Below are 20737 nucleotides of genomic sequence, written 5' to 3' on the forward strand. Positions count from 1 at the left end.
ACACTCTGGGAGCAGACACAGGTAGATCTCTGTGAGTTCAAGGTCATCCTTGTCTACAAAGTGAGTTCCAGGTCCACTAAGGACTCACAATCAGACCTTGTCTCAAACAAGCAACAACAAAATAAATGGGGGCTAAAAGAGGTGTCAAATCCCCTGGAGCTGGAGTTACAAGTGGTTGTGAGCCACCATGTGGGTGCTGGAAACTGAACCTGGGTCCTCTGGAAGAGCAGCCAGTGCTCCAAACCACCCCAGCCACCTCTCCAGCCCTGGGGATTATTTTTACTGTGTTAACTGAGATGAGAAGACACTACCCCCTGTGGGTGGCACAATCCCATGGATGAGATCCTGGACTCCGTAAGTGGAGAGAGAACACATGAATTCACTGTTTGCTTCTTCCTGGTTGTGCTTCAAGCATCTGCCACTGAAACGTGATTAAATGAAGCATGATTAATAAAAACTCAGGGCCAGAAATTGGGGTTCAACCTGAAGATCTAAAAAGCAAAACAGGCAGCCACTGGCTCTTACCTCGACCTCAGTCTGAAATGGCGATTCTGCCTCCAGGAATCTCAGAATGAGACTGTGTGTTTGAGAACTATCTCCCCCCCCCCCCCATTTTATACTACTCTCTAGGGCTGGGATTAAAGGTATGCACCACCATCATTAAAGGCATGCACTGCCCAGTTTCTATGGCAACTAGTGTGGCTACTGAGATTAAAGGTGTGTGCTACCATAATCTGGTCTGTAAGGCAGGCCAGTGGGACGGCTTTACTCTCAGATCTCCAGGCAGTCTTTATTTATTAAAATATAATTGAAATGCCACTACATGCCGCCATGACTTCCCTGTCACGGCACAAACTGAGTGACAAGAATGCTGACTGAGATGACAGAAGAAGCCGTCTCAGAGAGGAGCATGGGCTGGAGGCCATTTGTATAATATTCTAGCTAAGAATCTGGCTTCATTCTGCCTGTGTCCTGAGAACTTAATGAAGCTGGATTTGGGGGATGTGGGCTAATTGTTTCTCAAAGGCAAAGTGTGTGAGAAAGATTAGGGACCCAGCGCTCTGCACTGGGACAGTAGCAGGGGATGCCTTGAGGTTAAAGTCTTCAACTCATGAAAATACAAGATCGCGTACAAGGAGAAAGCCTGGGCTGAGACTGGGTCTGAGGGGAGTCTCTGCCCCTCAAAAGCAGCTCTAGGTGGCTGTTTCCCTAGGTTCAGAACACAAGAGCTCCTGCAAACTTCCTCCAAGGCTCCCAGACTCCAGCCCAAGCTTGCAGAAAAACCTGATAGTTTTCTCCAAATGTTACTGGTTTTGGAGTCAGAAGCTTCTTTTTTGTTTGTTTTGTTTTGTTTTTTCAGGACAGGGTCTCTTTGTGTAGTCCTGGCTGTCCTGGCACTCACTCTGTAGACCAGGCTGGTTTTGAACTCACAGAGATCCACCTGTCTCTCCCTCCTGAGTGCAGGGATTAAAGGCGTGTGCCACCACCTCGCGGCAAGTCATGAGCTTCTATCACCTTTCCCCAACTCTGCCATAATCCACTGCCACTCCTCGTCTTCATCCTTCGTCACCCTGACACACGTTGACACAGATTCTGCAGAAGGGGTGGTGACATTGGTCATACACACACTTGGAAGGTGCAGACCCAGGGCCTCCGTTCCTCGGAATCTCATTTCTCATCTGAGGTGGGAGGCTGGTGTGTTAGAGAAGCGTCATTCATGGGTGATCAGATAAGAACACGGGGGAGAGGCCCTTCCCACACCTCTAGGCACCCTTTCTCTTCCACTCATGGTGGGGGAGGAGACTTTGGCACCTGGAGATGCCCCAGAAGGTATTTCTACATGACCTCATCTCTGGGCCCAGACTCTCAAAATTCTATCCTAATCAGTTCTCCTCATTAAGGGCGGAAAGAGGGCCGGAATTCCAGAAGTTTCTTGTCACGTTTCAGTTTTGAGTCAGTAGATGCTGGAGACTGAGCATCCTTGACCAGAAAGCTTCACTGGGGTTGGGGGTGGGGTATTAGAGAGTGAGGCGGGTATCTATCAGCGGTGTGTGAGCTGCCTCACGTAGATCCTTCTGGCCCGGTTGAGGAAAGAGAGCGTGTGTGTGTGTGTGTGTGTGTGTGTGTGTGTCTGTGTGTGTGTGTGTGTGTGCAGCTCACTCGAGGCGATCAGAACCAAGGACAGCTACCAGGGTGCCGAAGCGGTGCAGCCCAGCTGTCCAGCCTGGAAGCCAGGCAGGGCAGGTTCTGAGGACACTCTCCCCGGAAGGCTGGTGATGGTGGGTGTTGTCTGGGAGTGTATTCAATGAGTCACCCATAAGCCCCACACTCGCCGCAGGCTGGGGAAGCTGGGGCTCTCCCTGCCATTTCCAATAGGGGTGGGGCAGGATGGCTGTAAAAGGCCCTCAGATTGTTGCAGGAAAGGAGGGAGCAGGAAAACAGGGACGTGCTAGTGTCCCCCGCAGACTCCCACCCTAGCCCGGCCCATTTCTATACAAGGCCCGCTCTCCTCAGCCTCCACCCACCACGAATACTCCACACAGGCACAGAGGGGGGAATTCTCAGGCCCTGAGATCAGCAGGCAGGAATGTGGCTGATAAATCAGAGATAAACCCACCCCCACTCCGTGAGAGGGCTGGCTGGACACCCAACCCTGGGGATAAAAGGCAGAGCCACTCGCAGCTGAAGAAACCAGAATACAATCTGCTTGAGCAGGTGGGACAAGAGAGAGAGAACAAGCCGCTTCTGCAGCAGCCTGGCCCATCACTTCTGCGGCATGGATCTCCAGAAGGTGCTGTCCAGAATGGTTCTGTTCCTGCTTTTTCTTTATCTGTCACCGCTAGGAGGTCGCTCTCACCCTCTGGGCAGTCCTAGCCAGTCTCCGGACCTAGTCAAAATGCAGGTGAGCACTGAGGGTCTGTGTAGACAGGTAGGGTCGGCCCAGAGGGTTTGGGCAGCAGCAACAAAAAGGCCTCCTGTCCTTTGGGAGCTAGACTTGTGAGGCTCGGAAGCAGCAAGATTGGGTAACAGGACCTTTAACCCATGGGCACCATGGAGGAGAGGGAGAGCCAGGTGTGTTTCTGAGGCATGGGTTCCCCATCTCATCACAGACGCTGCTGGACCTGCTGAGGGAAAAGGCACAGGAGATGGCCCAGGGGCAGCTCCAGAAAGACCGAGATCCCACAAAAGCCCCTCCCAAAAGCACCCTTGCATCCAAAGACAGCACCCTCCAGGACCTGCAGAGACTTCGAAACACCAAGAAGATGCAAAATTCGGGCTGCTTTGGGCACAAGATAGACCGGATCGGTTCCGTCAGTCGTCTGGGCTGCAATGGTGAGCTCCTACCTTGCCGCTTCACTGCAAGCTGTACCCCAGCACCCCCACCCCCCCATCCGCATGCACACCGCCAGCAGAGGCCCCTAGGTTTGCTACCTGGAGTCCTTGCACAGCCCTCCACTTTGCTGGCAGTTTTCAGAACCAAGGCAGCCTGTCAGGAAATGTCACATGGGAGTTTCATAACCTTCTCCCAGGTGACCACCTTCCATCCCAGGGGTCAGATGCTCCTCAGGTGCAGACTGCCTGTTGGTTGACCACCCCTTCACAGGGCGAAAGGAGTTCTGAGCATTTCCCCTAGCTCCCAAACCCCTTTCTCCAAACTGAACTGTCAACGGCAAAGAGCACAATCGACCTCCTTCACAGTAGAAACTGAGTCCCAACGAGGTAGCTTTTTTCCATAGCTGTAATTGTCGACACCCTCTGGGGACTGCAGGTGGAGGTGGTGTGTGGTAGGGGACGCTCAGCCTCTGCCTCAGTTTCACTCCCATGCCTGACATCGCCTGTCTCTTCTCTTCTCTCTACAGTGCTGAGGCGGTATTAGGAAGACTCCCGGCTGCAGATACCTGCTTTCTGACTCCACCTGGGGCTCTTCCCCCAACTCTGGGACCCCTTTTTGAAGTGATCCTATTTATTTATTTTTATTTATTTATTTGGTTGTTTTCTACAAGACTGTTTCTTACCTTTGAGCACAAGCTTTCCATGGTGCAATAAACACAGCATTTCTTGCTTTTGAAAAGGATTTGTCTCTCCGCGTTTTAGTCTCTCGTCCTTTTTAGTTTGTGGGTTTTGTATGTTTGTTCGTCCATTTGTTCGTTTTGACATGGGGTCTCTCTACAAAGACCTGGCTCTCCTGGAGCTCACTCTGTAGACCAGACTGGACCTGAACTCACAGAGATCTGCCTGTCTCTGCCTCCCGAGTGCTGGGATTAAAGTCGTGCACCACCAGGCCTGACTCCAGTCTCTCACCTTAACAAGAAAAGAAACAAACCCCCAAAATATGCATTTTCTGCAAGGTCCCAGGGCATCTTAACGGCAGGCTGAGAACACAACTCAGGGGCTGGGCCAGGGAGATGTCCGGGCTTCCCTCTTCTTCCCGGTTTTTACCATTGTAAGATATCAATCCATACCAGAAACCCTTGACTCTTTGCAGAATCTGTTTCTCAAAGTGTGTGTTTGATTCCTGGGCACAGACCAATGGGAGGACAGGCATCCAATGCTTGCCCCCCTCCCTTGCCTGGAATTCCTTCATCAAACACTCTGACATGTCACTGTTCTTTCTAGAAAACCCAACAAAGATGTCAGAGTTGAGGGTTGTATGTGTGTGTACATACATGTGTGTGCTCAAGGGCTTATGTTTGTGTATATGTGTGTGTACATGCATGTGTTCATGCATGTATGTGTACAAACATGTGTGTGATGCTAGCTCACAGCCTTCCTGATGGGAGTGAACCCTCCATTCTACCCTAAATCTCAGCATCAAACCTCCAGTTCCTGATGATGTCATCTGAGAAAAGAGCTTTCTAAGTCTGAACCCAAAGGTCCAGGGGCCTGACAGGGGCCCAGCCTTTTGGATGCTCCTCTCCTGAAGTCACACTGTCTCTTCTCTGTCGCCCTAGAGAGAGGAGCTGACCCTCAGAATTCTAATGTGTGAACTGGGTTGAAATTGTGCCCTGGCTGGCACATGCTAGTAATCCCAGCACTTGGGAGGCAGAGAAAGGAGGGACCAGCGGTTCAAGGTGATCCTCAGCTACATAGTGAGTTTGAAGCTAGGCTGGGATACATGAGATCCTGTCTCAATTCCTCCCCTCACCCCAAAGAATCCTAGTGTGTGGTCTTACTTGGCAGGGGCAATGCTATAATAAGTGAATATTTATGTGCAGGTTTTATTTGGAGATCCACCTGCCCCATTCCCTCGGTACTGGGATTAAAAGCACACACACTGTGCCCCCAGCTCCTCCCAAACCTTCTCTTCCTCTTCTTTTTGTCAGTTCTCGCAATCCTCCTCCCCGTACTCCTGGAGCTGAGGACTGAACCCAGGCGGGCCCCTTTTACCCCTGAGTTAAATCCCCAACCCCATCCTCCTCTTCTTTTTAGATTACCTTTTTTTATTGGAGTGGGAGAGGTGCAAGCTACGCATGCGCCATAGCGTGTGTGTAGAGGTCAAAGGACAACATGCAAGAGTTGGTGCTCTCCTTCCACAAGTGGGCTCCAGACTTCTTACGCAGGTCCTCAGTCTGGCGGGCAGGCGTATCCACCTGCTGGCCTCGGTGTCATCTTTTCTATGTGTCCTGTGCCTCCATCGTATGTACTGGAACCTTGTCCTTTGAATGCCTCCTATCATCTGAGCTCAGCTAAGGGTCAAAGGTCCTTGTGGCCAGTATTGCCTTGCTTGTCATCACCCCACCCCCATTTTCCGGGTGAGAAAACTGAGACTCAGAAAAACCAGGTGCCTTGAGACATGAGGGGACAGCTGCATTGTTGTCACACCTGCCTGGCCTTCAGCAGAGCTCTGGAGATTGGGATGACAGAGGGCTGAGAGGTGGCTCTTTGTGCGATCTCTCGCTTTGATCCTGTAAGCACTCAAGGCTATGGTTGTCTAATGAGAGCAGTTAGGATTTTTTTATAGTGAGGTTTTTGAGTAACTTATTTTCCAAGAATCCATGAGTCACCACCGTCTTCTAAAGTTTGAGATGCAGAGAGACAGCGACTAGTTGGAACAGTTGGTGTGGATAAAGGCCTCGTTAACAAGGCATGCCCAGTTCCATCCACTGGGACAGTCTTCATGACTCTGAGAAGAAGCTGGGCACCCCTCCTCTGGCAGGCAGGGAAACCAAGGCACAGAGAGGTTGTGCGATTTGCTTAGGGTCATGAAGCTAGAGAGGAGCGGAGTCAGCTTCTGACCCAGGCTCTAACCACTGCCTGAGCACTCTTTTCCAAGCCAGGGACCTCAGCTTGCTGGCAGGATGGATGCACCCACCCACCTATCCACCCATATTCAAGGCATCCTACAGATCCACATGCTGGCCTTTGCCTGATGGCAGCCTACTCCCCTGCTTGCCCATTCTAGAATCTTCACTCCTCAACACAACTGGGACTTCTAAGTGTCTCCAGGAAACTGGGCCCATCTGTGAACAGGAGTCAGTTGGTTGGGTGTGGGTCATGCTCTCTTTTCCCAAGCAAAGGTCCTGGAAAAGGGCCCCCAGAAGGACATGTCGCTGAGCTCGCAGGAGGACAATGCTAATACTAAGCACTGCAACGCGCATCTCCTGGCTGGGGTGAGGCTCAGTCACTGAGTGCTTGCCTTGCAAGGGTTTAACTTGCATGCCCAACACTCCCCTCTCTCCTGCTAATAACACAAAATACATTTTAAAAAAAGTTTTAGAAAGAGCCCGGCAGTGGTGGCACATGCCTTTAATCAATCTCAACATTCAGAAGGCAGAGGCAGGTGGCCTAAATTTCAGGCCAGCTTGATTTACAGAGGGAATTCAAGGACAGCTAGGGCTACACAGAGAAACCCTGTCCAAAAAACCCAAAAACCAAGTGATAATAATAATAGAAGTCAGAGGGGCTGGAGAAATGGCTCAGCGGTTAAGAGCACTGACTGCTCTTCCAGAGGACCCGGGTTCAATTCCCAGCACCCACATGGCAGCTCACAACTGTCTGAAAATCCAGTTCCAAGGGATCTGACACCTTCACACCAATGCACATAAAATAAAAGATAAATCAATCATAAAAAAAATAATAGAAGTCAGAGAGAGGCCGAAGATATAGCTCAGGTGGTAAAGTGTCTGTCATATTGCATAAGGACCTGAGTTTGGATCCTCAGCATCCACACGAAAGCTGGACTTGGAAGCATGTGTCTGTAGTTCCAACTCTGGAGGGCAGAAACAGGAGGGCTCATTTCTGTCCAGCCTAGCTCCAGGTTCAGTGGGAAACTCTGTCTCAAAAACTACAGGAGACAGCACTCAAGGAAGGTACCTAACATTGACCTCTGGGCTTCACGCACGTGCACATACATGCCAACACACCAGCACATGCACAAACATGTCCACATACACGCACCACACACTCATAAAAATAATAAGCAAAGACAGGCAGTGGTGGCACGCGCCTTTAATCCCAGCACTCAGGAGGCAGAGGCAGGCAGATCTTTGTGAGTTCGAGGCCAGCCTGGTCTACAAGAGCTAGTTCCAGGACAGTCTCCAAAGCTACAGAGAAACCCTGTCTCGAAAAACAAAAATGAAAACAAAAGAAAAAAAATGTAAGCAAATAATTGGAGCAGGGCCTGGGAATGTAGCTCTTGCTGAAATGCTCGTCTAGTGAGCAGAAACCGAGTTCAATCCTGGGTGCCCCGTAAGCCTTGTTTGCTACATTTGCCTATAATTCCAGAACTCAGGAGGTGGAGGGTCAGAAGTTCTAGGCCTTCTGCAGATACACAGCAAGGATGCTGGTTAGGATTTTTTGTCAGCTTGACATTGGTTTTCTGGGAAGAAGGACCTCAGCTGCGGAGATGCCTCCATCGGATTGGCTTACAGGCAAATCTGTGGAGCATTTATTTTCTTTTTTTAAAAAAATATTTATTTATTTAATATTCTGTCTGTGTGTATGTCTGCAGGCCAGAAGAGGGCACTAGACCTTATTACAGATGGTTGTGAGCCACCATGTGGTTGCCGGGAATTGAACTCAGGACCTTAGGAAGAGCAGACAATGCTCTTAACCACTGAGCCATCTCTCCAGCCCCAAGCATTTATTTTCTTGATTATTAATTGATGTGGGAGGGCCTACCTCACTGAGGGCAGTGCTGGCCCTGGGCAAGGTCCTGGGTGCTGTAAGAAAGCAGACTGCACAAGCCATAGGGAACAAGCCAGTAAGCAGCATTTCTTCATGGTCTCAGTTCCTGCCTCCAGATTCTGCCTTGCTTAAGTTCTTGCTTTGGCTTTCCTCAAAGATGGGCTATGATTGGGATGGGATGTGGAGGCCAAATAAACTCTTCCCTCTCCAAGTTGCTTTGGACATAGTGTTTTATCGTAGCAGTAGAAAGCAAACTAAGACAAGTTCAAGGCCAGCTGAAAGTCCTGACCCTTCCTCAAAAATGAATAATAAAAAAAGAACACGCAGATAAAAAGCTTCCTAATCAGGGACACACTGAAATTACACACATGCACATGGGCACACACACACACACACCACACGTACACAATATGCATGCACACACACACAAACACACAGGCACACACAGGCACATATACAGGCGCACACACACACACATCCCTGTGCATGTGCGCAAGCACACACATACCACGCATACACACACCCCACATACACCACACATACATACACACACAGAGGTGTATATGTACACACAAACACACACAGGCATGCACACGAGTGCACACACACACCCCTCCAGCCTTCCTGATGCTTTTTTTTTTTTTTTTTTTAGTTTTTCGAGACAGGGTCTCTCTGTAACTTTGAAGCCTGTCCTGGAACTAGCTCTTGTAGACCAGGCTGGTCTCGAACTCACAGAGATCCGCCTGCCTCTGCCTCCTGAGTGCTGGGATTAAAGGCGTGCACCACCACTGCCTGACTTCCTGATGCTTCTTCTTGAAGACTCACCAGCCCTCAGTCTCCCTGGCTGCTTTCCATCAACCTGTTCCCTTCAAAAAGCCGCCATGCTCTCCGTTCCCACAAACACTCATCATTCAGATCTTTCTAGAAAAGCATTGTCTGTGGAACAGAGCAGAGGCGGCTCAGCCCACAGCTTCGGAGCTAATGACCCCTTAGAGAACGGGGAGGGCAGGCCAGCTCTGCCCAGCCTTGGGTGTTAAAGGTACAGAGCACCGACAGTAACGCGGTGACTGGTCATGTCAGTCACTCTGCATTTGTGACGCTCAGGGAGTCCCTGTCTGCATCCCCCTGTGGCAGTTTCATCTGGGGATGAAGTATGGCAAGGGAAACGTAACGTGTTTCTCTCCTCAGCGATCAGATCGACACCAGCAACGTGGCCTCTGGTCTCCGTTCATGGCAGAACTCTCCATTTCTGATTTCTAGGGCTTTCTGTCTACTGCCTTACCTTAGCCGCATTTTCACCCGCTAGAGGCTGACTGTCCTGTGGAGCTGAGTGTCTGAACCGCCTACAAGCAGGTCAAGATCTGTGTGCACCAGTGGGCAGTGGTTCCCTCTCTCCTCTCTGTGACCATGCTATGTGTGCCAGATGCTGGTCCTGAGCTTGCGTGTGTGGGGTGTGTGTGTGTGTGTGGTATGTATGTGTAGGGTGCATGTGGGATGTGTGTGTGTGTGTGTATGTGGTATGTATGTGTAGGGTGCATGTGGGATGTGTGTAGGGTGCATGTGGTATGTGTGTGTGTGTGTGATATGTATGTGTAGGGTGCATGTGGGATGTGTGTGTGTGTGTGGTATGTATGTGTAGGGTGCATGTGGGATGTGTGTGTGTGTATGTGGTATGTATGTGTAGGGTGCATGTGGGATGTGTGTAGGGTGCATGTGGTATGTGTGTGTGTGTGTGTGTGTGTGTGGTATGTATGTGTAGGGTGCATGTGGGATGTGTGTGTGTGTGTGTATGTGGTATGTATGTGTAGGGTGCATGTGGGGTGTGTGTGTGTGTGTATGTGGTATGTATGTGTAGGGTGCATGTGGGATGTGTGTAGGGTGCATGTGGTATGTATGTGTAGGGTGCATGTGGGATGTGTGTGTGTAGGGTGCATGTGGTATGTATGTGTAGGGTGCATGTGGGATGTGTGTGTGTGTGTATGTGGTATGTATGTGTAGGGTGCATGTGGGATGTGTGTGTGTGTGTATGTGGTATGTATGTGTAGGGTGCATGTGGGATGTGTGTAGGGTGCATGTGGTATGTATGTGTAGGGTGCATGTGGGATGTGTGTAGGGTGCATGTGGTATGTATGTGTAGGGTGCATGTGGGATGTGTGTGTGTGTGTATGTGGTATGTATGTGTAGGGTGCATGTGGGATGTGTGTAGGGTGCATGTGGGATGTGTGTGTGTGTGTATGTGGTATGTATGTGTAGGGTGCATGTGGGATGTGTGTAGGGTGCATGTGGTATGTATGTGTAGGGTGCATGTGGGATGTGTGTAGGGTGCATGTGGTATGTATGTGTAGGGTGCATGTGGGATGTGTGTAGGGTGCATGTGGGATGTGTGTGTAGGGTGCATGTGGGATGTGTGTGTAGGGTGCATGTGGGATGTGTGTGTAGGGTGCATGTAGGATGTGTGTGTGTGTGTGTATGTGGTATGTATGTGTAGGGTGCATGTGGGATGTGTGTGTGTGTGTGTGTGTGTGTGTGTATGTGGTATGTATGTGTAGGGTGCATGTGGGATGTGTGTGTAGGGTGCATGTGGGATGTGTGTGTGTGTGTGTGTGTATGTGGTATGTATGTGTAGGGTGCATGTGGGATGTGTGTGTGTGTGTGTGTGTGTGTGTGTGTGTGTGTGTGTGTGTAGTGTAGGCCAGAGGTCAATGTCAGGTGTTTCTTCTATCACTTAATTCTGATTTTGGAGACAGGTCTGTTGTTGAACTAAAAGTGTGCTGATGTGGTTAGACTGGCTGGCTGGATTCCTGGAAATCCTCCTGTCTCCATTTCATCCCCGGGACTGTTCCAGTTTTTGTTCGTGGTTGTTTTTAAAGATTTAAGATTAAAGATTTAATTGTTTTATTTGTGTGTTTTTTTTTAAAGATTTATTTATTTATTATGTATACAACATTCCTTCCATGTATGTTTGTATGCCAGAAGAGGGCACCAGATCTCATTATAGATGGTTGTGAGCCACCATGTGGTTGCTGGGAATTGAACTCAGGACCTCTGGAAGAGCAATCAGTGCTCTTAACCTCTGAGCCATCTCTCCAGCCCTTATTTGTGTGTTTTTGCCTGCAGGTGTAGACACTTAGTACATGCGTGCCTGTTGCCCACAGAGTCAAAGGAAGGCGCCAGGTGCTCTAATACTGAAACTATGGATGGTTAGGAGCCAGTAAGGGGCACTGGGACAGAACCCAGTTTCTCTGCAAGTGCTCATAACTCCTGAGCCATCTTTCTAGCCCTGCACCCGTTTTTTAATGTGGGTGCAGCGGCTCAAACTTAGATCCTCAGGCTTGTGCCACGAACACTTTTCCAACGGAGGTACTGTCCCAGCCTCATGGGGGGTGGCGGTTTACAGGCTGGTCTCGAACTCCCTATGTAGCTGAGGATGATTTTGAGTTTCCTGCCTCCACCTCTGAGTGCTGCAATTCTAGGCGTGAGCTGCCATGCCTGGTCTGTGCTGCACTTGGGATCCAGCCAGGATTTTGTGCGCGCTAGATGGATACGCCACCAACTGAGCCACGTCTCTACCCAGCCTTGCACTTTTGGCTGGAGGATTCCCCTGGTGTTCGGAGCGTGTAGCGTACGTGACTCCCCAGCTTCAGCCGGGACCAGGGAAGTGACATCAACTAGACGCTGAGTTCAGGTGACCAGCTGCTTCTCATCATAGGCAGCACAGGTTTTGCTAGGGTCTAGAGTTGGGGGAGGGGGGAAGGGGGGCGGAGCCACTGCTGTCCACAGTGGTTCTGACTTTGCTCTAGCCCTCCATCACATCCCTCCTCGCCTGTGTAATCATCTCCAAAATAAACCACTCGTGTTTGAGTCGTTTCCTGTTTAGGAAAGCCTAGAGCGAGATACTCCCTAGTGATTAAGCTTTCGTCCAGGACCACACCCTTGATGAGACAGCCTTTAGAATCCTTGGCTGGACCACCCAAGCAGGTACCATTCCCACTTGGCTGACTCCCTCCTTCCTCCTTTCACTTCTGGTCCTGGTTTAGGCCCTAGGACCGTTTGGCTGTACCCGTTTCTGACATGTCTCTGCTCTCCCCGGGATCTCCCATCTGTTACTTCGGTCATCAGGGGACGTTGACAATCTTCACACTTCAGCCAGATTGCCTCTAAGGAGGCATTTGGGTTTACACGGGGTGGGGGCTGGGTAGGGGAGTTAGACAGAGCAAACAGTCATTCAGAAAGCATTTTTTTTAAAGAATCAGTGTGTATACACTGTGTACTCGGTGCTAGGACACAGTGGAGTCTCGAAGCTGACTCCCACCTGCTCCGCCTGCCCAGCCTCTGGTTTTCTAGCAAACGCTGTGGCTGCTATGGCACTCGGGTTGCTATCACACCGCCCCCATACCAAAAAGGCCCCTCGGTTGACCTTGTCTGATGAGGAGAAATTGACGAGTTAGCTCACAGAAAGACCAGACCCAGCCAACCCCTCGATAACACAGACTCGGATATGGGAAAGTCCATGGCCGTGGGTAGATATGAGGCTTACACCAGCAAGAGATGAAGACAGGCCGGGCCCTGCTTAGACAGCTCCCATTAGAAGTTAACTACCCCCCAAAAGAATATGACAAGCTTCATACTCTGAGCCTCTGAGTGTGGCCATAATAGGCAAAGGGCTCACTCTAGTATAACTAGTGGCATAAGGTGGGGTCCCAGTATTCTGACTGGTTTCTGGCTGAGGATGTATCCAGAAGGGAGATTGCTTGCCTAACATGCAGGAAGCCTTGGGTTCCATTCCCAGCACCAAATAAACTGAGCAGGGTGACAAAAGTCTGTGACTTAAGACTGGCGTGGTAGAGGCAAGAGGACGTGGAGTTTAGGAGTTGAAGGTCACCCTTACCTACACAATGAGCTCAAAGGCCAGCCTGGGCTACAAGAAGCCTTATGCCCCTTACATGCGCACGCGCGCGCGCGCACACACACACACACACACACACACACACATGCGCGCGCGCATGCATGCACTGGTGGCTTTGTAAGAGGAAGAAGACACAGAGGGAAGATGACAGTGTCGGAGGATGGCACAATGCAGCCAGAAACCAAGCTCAGCTGGCATCTGGAAGAGGCGTGTTTCTCTTACAGGTTCCAGAGGGAGCCTGGCCCTTGTGGCACCTTCGTCTCGGGCCCCCCGCCTCTGTAACAGAGTCAAGAGGTTTCTGAAGTGGTTTCCAGCTCCATGCTTTATGAAGCTCTCTTGGTTCAGCCTGGGGAAACTGAGGCAGCACTGGTCTCCCATTCTCTCCCAGGGGACTCCTTCAGGTGCAGCTCTCTGTGGATTCAGGAGATGCCCAGCATGTTTGCCCAGACACTAAGGAGATTTTGCAAGGCTGTGGCCATCCGGGTCACATGTTATTTGACATTTATTCTTCCTTCTTTTTCCCTGAGGTGCGCCCCTTCTCCAGGACCCTTCAGCTCCTGAGACTCAGACTCTGCTGCAGTTCCTCTCCTCGTAGACCCCAGGCAGGGCCTAGAGATGTCAATGGAATAGAGCACAAGGTGCAAGATGCCACTTCTAACAGGAGGCTACAAAGGAGTTGTGTCTTCCATGACTCTCCCCTCTCCCATTGTTTTTCTCTCTCTTGCTTGACTTGAAGGGACCCCATTGCTTCTGGACAGAGAGGCCCAGGGAAGAGGGAGCTGATGTCTCCAGGCCACTACCAGAGGACAGCAAGGACCTGAGGCCTCAAAGGCCACAGGCCAGAGTTTGAGAAGAGACATTCCCCTAGCAGGCTGGCAATGACAGCAGCCTGAGTCACTATCTCCATTCACTGCAGCTGTGGGAGTACTAAGCCACGGACATGCAGCCACGCAGAGCAGACTCTGCTCCTTCATGCAAAGGCTTGTTATGTAACCATGGCGAACTAGATTGCTATCCACTTCCTCCCTGCTAACTTTTGCTTCATGGAAGTAGTAATACTATAAAGTTGTCCCAGGTCAACTCCTGCCTTGGGAACTTATCCCCACTGCCAACTTCTAGTTACCTGAATATTCTAACATAGAAATGGAATGTTGCCTGCCTTCCTTTCCTTTGTAAACACAGAATAAACCTCTTTCTTTTTTTATGTACATGCGTGCTCTACTTGCATGTATGTCTGCATGACAGAAGAGGGCATCAGATCCCATTATAAATCATTGTGAGCTGCCGTGTGGTTGCTGGGAATTGAACTCAGGACCTCTGGAAGAGCAGCCAGTGCTCTTAACCACTGAGCCTTCTCAACAGCCCCTTCCTTCCTTCCTTCCTTCCTTCCTTCCTTCCTTCCTTCCTTCCTTCCTTCCTTCCTTCCTTCCTTCCTTCCTTCCTTTGTGTATGCGCATGTGCTCATGTGGGTGGTGGGCAGAGACTGACTTGACTACTGGAGTGTTATGTATTTTTAATTATTCCTGTACCTGGGCATGGTGGTGAGTACCCTTCCCCTTTTTCTTCTTCCTTCCTTCCTTCCTTCCTTCCTTCCTTCCTTCCTTCCTTCCTTTTTTTCTTTCTTTTTCTTTTGGTATTTTTGAGACAGGGTTTCACTATATATCTCTGACTGTCCTAGAACTCACTACATAAACCAGACTGGCTTTGAACTCACAGAGATCCACCTGCCTTTGCCTCTTGAGTGCTGGGTTTAAAGGTACGTGCCATGATGTCCCACCGATGGTGGGAGTGTGTACCTTTAATTCCAGTACTTGGGAGGCCGAGGCAGGCAGATAGATCGCTGTGGGTTCAGGTCCAACCTGGTCTACATAAGAGTGTTTCAGGCTAACCAGGACAACTCTGTGAACACAGTTCTCTCCTTCCACCTTTACGTGGTCTCCAGAGACCACACTCAGGTGACCAGGCCTGTGTGGCAGGCACATTTACCTGCTTTAATGTTTGAGATAAGGTCTCTCAATGAGCTTGACTTTTACGTGGGTGCTGGGACCCAAACTCAAGTCCTCAAGCTTTCAAGGCAGGCATTTCACTGACTGAGATACCACTCTAGCTCTGGCCTTGTTATTTTGGAGACAGAATTTCATATAGCCTGGGTTGGCCTTGAACTTGGTATGTAGCTGACCATGGCCTTGAGCTCCCGACCCTGCCATCTCAGCCTCAAGGTGCTGGTCTCACAGGTGTGCACCACAAGGCCCAGCAAAACCATTGATTCCTTGTTAGCAACAGCCATCCCTAAAGCACAGGGAGGCCAGAGGAGGACATGAAGTGCCCTGTTCTAAAACTCTGTGGGTCACAGCACCTCGGGGTGGAACAACCCTTTCACAGGGGTCACAGATCAGATATCCTGTACATCAGATATTTACATTACAATTCATAACAGTAGCAAAATTACAGTTATGACAAAGCAATGAAATAATTTTTTTTGGAGACAGGGTTTCTCTGTGTAGCCCTGACTGTCCTGGATCCCCTCTGTAGGTCAGGCTGGCCTGGAACTCAAAGATCCATCTGTCTCTGCCTCCCAAGTGCTGGGATTAGAGGCATGTATCACCACACTGATGGCAATGGAATAATTTTATGGTTGAGGTCCCCACAACATGAGAAACTGTATTAAAGGGTTATAGTGTTAAGAATGCTAAGAACCACTGCCATAAGTCAGGGTCTCTCACTGAACCCAAAGTTGGGATTTTGGTTTTGATGTTTTTTTCTTGGCTAGGCTGGCAGCCAGTAGGTTCCAGGGAGCCCCATGTCTCCATCTCTCAGCCCTGGGGGAACAGGTGCAGGGAGCCGTGCTCAGCTCTGTGAATAGCTGAGGATTCAGCTTCAGGTCCTCATAGTTGCGCAACCAAGCATCTCTCTAGCCCCTAGGCTCCCACATTTCTTTTTATCATTACTAGAACTAAGGCTGGATGGCTTCTGGACACCCCAAAGTGGAGTAGGGCCAGAAATATGGAAAGAAACGTAGCATTGAGTTGCCTTCCGTTTGGGGCTCAAATCAAAGCCTTAAGGATTGGGTCAAGTGAGTGCTGGGCTCCTCTGCCTGACAGACACAGAGTACACACAGTGTGGAATACGGTAGCACAGAGGTATGGAGAGCGCTCAGAGCATCCTTCATCCCTGCCCCTTAATGGAACCGAGAACACAGAAACCCAGAGGATGACACTCACGTCCTCTCCGGTTCCACTCTGGAAAACTGACTTTAACCAAAGAAGATGGGCAGAACTTGAAACTGCCATCCTGGAGCGCTGTCGGAACTTCAGCTCTCCTAGGGCCACCTAGGACTTTAGATACGGCACAGGACAGGAAAGCGGCAACGGTCCTCAGGGGCCACCTGCCACAGCCGTTCCTCAAGCCTGACTCAAAGGGCACTTCCAGGAGATAGGTCATGTGATGCACACAACAAGGAGCCCGAGTTCCCCCAGTAGGGATGCTCGCTGAGTCTTCTTTGCTAATAATAATTCACGGCCACACAATTAATCATGAGCACATCCCAGGGGCTCATCCGGAGGGACAGTTTGGACTGAGCTCCTACGTAGGCTTGCACTGACTTCAAATTTCAAATAGAGATTGGCCAACCCAAATTGGTACTCTCCAACCTCCAGCTTTCTCGAAGGGCTGGCTCACTCTTTCTTCTGGCTTAGACAATTCACCACACACACACCCGGCTATGGTGGCCACATGACAACTTCACCAGGCAGACACGGGGTTGGCACAGCTGGGGATGGAACTAGCCAGTCTGAAGACAGCCATCCAATCCATGAATGCCAGGAGTGGATTGGAAACACGTGGGGGATGGAACTCAGATGTGCTGTTGCCCCAGGCAGTCAGAAAGGAGAGAGTAGCTGAAACGCACGTGCTTGTCAGACACACAAAACATACACAGTGTTGAATTGTGGTAACATTGAAGCAGAGAGAACAATAAAGACCGCCTATTCATGCTCCGGAGGAGGCCAGAGGAATCAAGGCCTTCATGGCTCACTTCCTTGGCCTCGGAGGTTGTGAAGGACATTATGGAGAACCGTGTAAGCCACTTCAATCTCTTCACCTTCCCACCCTCCCCCCTCTATTTCCTGGGAAGATGGGACCATTATACACTTCACACTCCAAGTCAGAGCTTTTGAAACCAGCGAGGCCGAGAAAGAAAAGTGGTGGCATCCTTTGAGCCTGTCTGTCCCCTTGCACCTTGGACGCAGTCTCGGGAGACAGGAGCAATGAGCTTCAGAGGAAGCAAGCTCTTCTGACATCCCTTGGTGTTTACACTCCAGCTGCATTCTTGGGGCCTGTATCATGTTGGCTTCCTGGCTGACTTCAGACTCTAAAATAAAACCCCTCTTTCACCTGACTGCTCGCAGGGACATCTAGGGTGGGGGAGGGCTGTCTGGGGCCAGAGGTCCACCCACAAGGCCGATGAATCAGGTGTGAAGCTAGCTCCAGCATGTGTACTCCCTAGCCGTCTCGCTGGCCTCCCAGCTGCCTGTCATGTCCTCCCCTCCCGCCCTTATTTGGAGCCCCTGACAGCTGAGCTGCAAGAAGGGGGAGCTGGGTGCAGGCCAGCCATCACCCTCTGCTTCCCTGCATGGGTCCTGTTGCCAGGGAGAAAGAATCCTGAGGCGCGCGCACGGGAAGATAACCAAGGACTCTTTTCTGCTCTTCTCACACCTTTGAAGTGGGAGCCTCTTGAGGCAAATCAGCAAGAATGTGGCTCTTGCAGCCGAGGGTCCGGGGGTGGGGGGGGCATTGGAACTGCTCAAGGCGAAGGGGCTGTGACCAGCTCTGCTGAACTGATAACTTTAAAAGGGCATCTTCTGCTAGCTCCTCACTCTCCATCGCTTTATCGCTGCAAGTGACAGAATGGGGAGGGTTCCAGCCTTCCTGCGTTCTCAGAGAGCTGGAGGGCTATAAAAACGGGAGGCACTGGGCAGCTGGGAGACAGTGACGGGCAAAGGCTGAGAGAGAGAACCCGGAGAGGAGTGAGCAGAAGCAACAAGCATCAGATCGTGCGACCCACAGCAGCATGGGCTCCTTCTCCATCACCATGGGCTTCTTCTTCTTTCTTGCCTTTTGGCTTCCAGGCCATATTGGAGCAAACCCTGTGTACAGTGCAGTATCCAACACAGATCTGATGGATTTCAAGGTACGGTCAGGAAGTGGGGTACAGACTGGGTCTCTTTGGTACCTAGTCCATTCCTCTGAGACATTACCCTTTCCCTGTGTTTGTTCTGTCCTTTGTAAAGAACCTGCTAGACCGTCTGGAAGAGAAGATGCCATTAGAAGATGAGGTCATGCCCCCACAGACCCCGAGTGAGCAGAACGATGAAGCAGGGGCCGCGCTTAGCTCTCTCCCTGAGATACCTCCCTGGACAGGGGAGGTCAACCCACCTCAGAGAGATGGGAGTACCCTTGGGCGCAGTCCCTGGGACCCCTCCGATAGAGCTGCTCTCTTGAAAAGCAAACTGAGGGCTCTGCTCGCTGCCCCTCGGAGCCTACGGAGGTCCAGCTGCTTTGGGGGTAGGATCGACAGGATTGGAGCCCAGAGCGGACTAGGATGCAACAGCTTCCGGGTAAGAGGAGCTGTGGATGGAGAGGAGACGCGGGTCGGGTGGGGTCGGCAAACTATGATTTTGCTAAGGCTCAAACCTTGCCAAGGGATACTAGCAGGGAGCATCTCTGGTAGCCGAGACCAGTGCCAGTGTTGATTCCTTCTGAGAGTTCTGCCCCACTATGGTGGACGCTCCAGAAGTTTCGAGACAATACCACAGCTGCTACAGTTGCTGAGCCACAAGCCGGGAAATCAGAACACAAGGCCAAGTACCTTTGATTTGCCAACTGACCGGCAGCTAGTGTTCTTCCCACAGCTGTAGGAGCCTGGCGGATTTAAACAGAATGGACTAAGACTTGTTTGCCAGTTTATGACATTGTGGCTGGTGGGAAATAGCTCGTCACTGTCAAGCTGAACGGTTTAGCATGGTAAAGCCAGATCATCAGACCAACATATTTTTCTCTTTGTAGTACCGAAGATAACAGCCAGGGAGAAAAACCAGCCAGATTCGCTGGGGCAGAGTGCAGAAGACCCTAAGCCCCTGCGGTGTGTCTGTCACGCAGCTTGGTCTCATTGTCACTGAGGTGTGGCGAGCACCCTGCTGGAGCGGCTGCTTCCTGTCTTCATCCTTCACGACTGATGCTAAATGTAGATCAGTGGTTCAAGGGGGGCCTTCCCCCTCCCACCCCACATATTAAGGTAGAGCCTCACCCCTTTCGGGAAAGCAGCTGGAAAAAAAATTGTTTTGAATAAACTTCAGCACCAAGGACAGAAGCCAAGGTCCGGGTGCTTTCTTTCCGTTGTCTGTCCCCAGTCCCTGGTTTCCCCCCTACCCTGTCCTGCCATCTCTCCCTCCCTGACTCTCCTTGGTGAGTCAGGGGGACCTCAAGACGCAGTGCTCACCATGCTCAGCCGCTCACTCTAGCCCAGTCACGGGAGGCAGAAAAGGCCGCCCAGACTGAAGGTCATTTATTTTCAATTCCTGAAAAAGAACACACACTCGCCTTTTTCTGATGACACTTGTGCTCAGGGGACACTTTTCTTGTACCCATGTCACTTTTTGGTTGCAGCCTGGGTGGTTTTAGGGAGCACTGAGAGGACCGGGGACTGCTCAGATCTCCCCTGAGCACAAGCTGCCACAGCCCCCATGAACTACACTATCAGTTCGGGTGAGAGTCGAGTGGAGGGCGGGTTGCAAGGCTGAGCGCGGTGAAGGACGGGTTACAGGTTCAAATGCCTTGTGAACTACTATACCAGGGTGTGTAGATCCATCATCTCTGTCCATCAGTGCCAGAGATCAAACTCAGAGAGCCAAATGCATTTATAAAACAGCCATGGCCTCCCTACCCCGGGACTGTGGTGCTTGGATCGTACACTGCACGCAGGTGATAGCCACCAGGAGACAGCTTATTAATTTATTCATATTTGGTCTCACTATGTAGCCTTGGCTGGCCTCAAACTCAGGGAGCTCTGCTTGCCTCTGCCTGGCTGCACTAGGACAGGACACCAGGTTTCTTTTCAACAAGGGAGGACTGTTATTTTCTCACCCGTTTCCCTGGGCACACACCTCAGATTCCCACACCGACACCCCCTTCACCCACATACCTCCAAACCAGGATGCCACCCTCCGGTGCTCCCTGCATCCTTCCCCATTCAAGGCTAAGTGGGGACACTGCTTCCTCCCTGAAGTCCCAGGAAACAAGTGACATCACAGGTGCACCTTCTAACTCCAATAAGACACAGTTTGCTGGGTGTGTGGCCGTGTGCTCGTGTCCCAATCCGTGCTGGGCACATTGTACAGAAATGGGGAGAGGAAGGCAAGTAGTAAGTGCACACATGTGGCGGGGAGGCTAGGCCAGAAGCAAACAGTAACGGGCTGCAGGGGAAGGAAGAACTCCAACCGCTCCCAACCAAAATGATCTTGGCCCAGTTCTGTGGTGTGCACACCATTAATGCCAGCACTCCAGAGGTGGGTAGGCAGGTATCTGTGAGTTCAAGGCCAGCCTGGTCTACAAATTGAGTTCCAGGACAGCCAGGGCTGTTACACAAAGAAACACCATCTCAGAAAAATCAACTAACCAAACAAGTAAACAGAATAAAAAAAACCAAAA

At 50.8% G+C, this 20737-nt stretch overlaps 2 protein-coding genes across 2 annotated transcripts; both read left to right on the top strand.

The window, feature by feature from the left end:
* Positions 1–2673: 2673 nt before the first annotated feature.
* Positions 2674–4072, top strand: Nppb (natriuretic peptide B). Its single transcript, XM_075945873.1, has 3 exons — positions 2674–2902; positions 3111–3333; positions 3861–4072. Exons 1-3 carry the CDS (start codon positions 2777–2779, stop codon positions 3875–3877), a joined length of 366 nt encoding a protein of 121 aa, XP_075801988.1. The 5' UTR covers positions 2674–2776; the 3' UTR covers positions 3878–4072.
* A 13925-nt stretch (positions 4073–17997) lies between these two features.
* On the top strand, positions 17998–19400 carry Nppa (natriuretic peptide A). Its single transcript, XM_075945688.1, has 3 exons — positions 17998–18221; positions 18322–18648; positions 19097–19400. The coding sequence occupies exons 1-3, from the start codon at positions 18102–18104 to the stop codon at positions 19106–19108; spliced, it is 459 nt and encodes a 152-aa protein (XP_075801803.1). The 5' UTR covers positions 17998–18101; the 3' UTR covers positions 19109–19400.
* Positions 19401–20737: the final 1337 nt, after the last annotated feature.

This window comes from Microtus pennsylvanicus, chromosome 13 (assembly GCF_037038515.1).
Source record: "Microtus pennsylvanicus isolate mMicPen1 chromosome 13, mMicPen1.hap1, whole genome shotgun sequence".
NCBI classification, from domain to species: Eukaryota; Metazoa; Chordata; class Mammalia; order Rodentia; family Cricetidae; genus Microtus; species Microtus pennsylvanicus.

What these genes read in the sequence shown, in the direction of transcription:
- Nppb (XM_075945873.1), top strand. Translation starts at nt 2,777, where the DNA reads ATGGATCTCCAGAAGGTGCTGTCCAGAATGGTTCTGTTCCTGCTTTTT. An exon ending in CGGACCTAGTCAAAATGCAG is followed by an intron (nt 2,903 to 3,110) that starts GTGAGCACTGAG and finishes ATCTCATCACAG; the next exon opens with ACGCTGCTGGACCTGCTGAG.
- Nppa (XM_075945688.1), top strand. Translation starts at nt 18,102, where the DNA reads ATGGGCTCCTTCTCCATCACCATGGGCTTCTTCTTCTTTCTTGCCTTT. An exon ending in CAGATCTGATGGATTTCAAG is followed by an intron (nt 18,222 to 18,321) that starts GTACGGTCAGGA and finishes TCCTTTGTAAAG; the next exon opens with AACCTGCTAGACCGTCTGGA.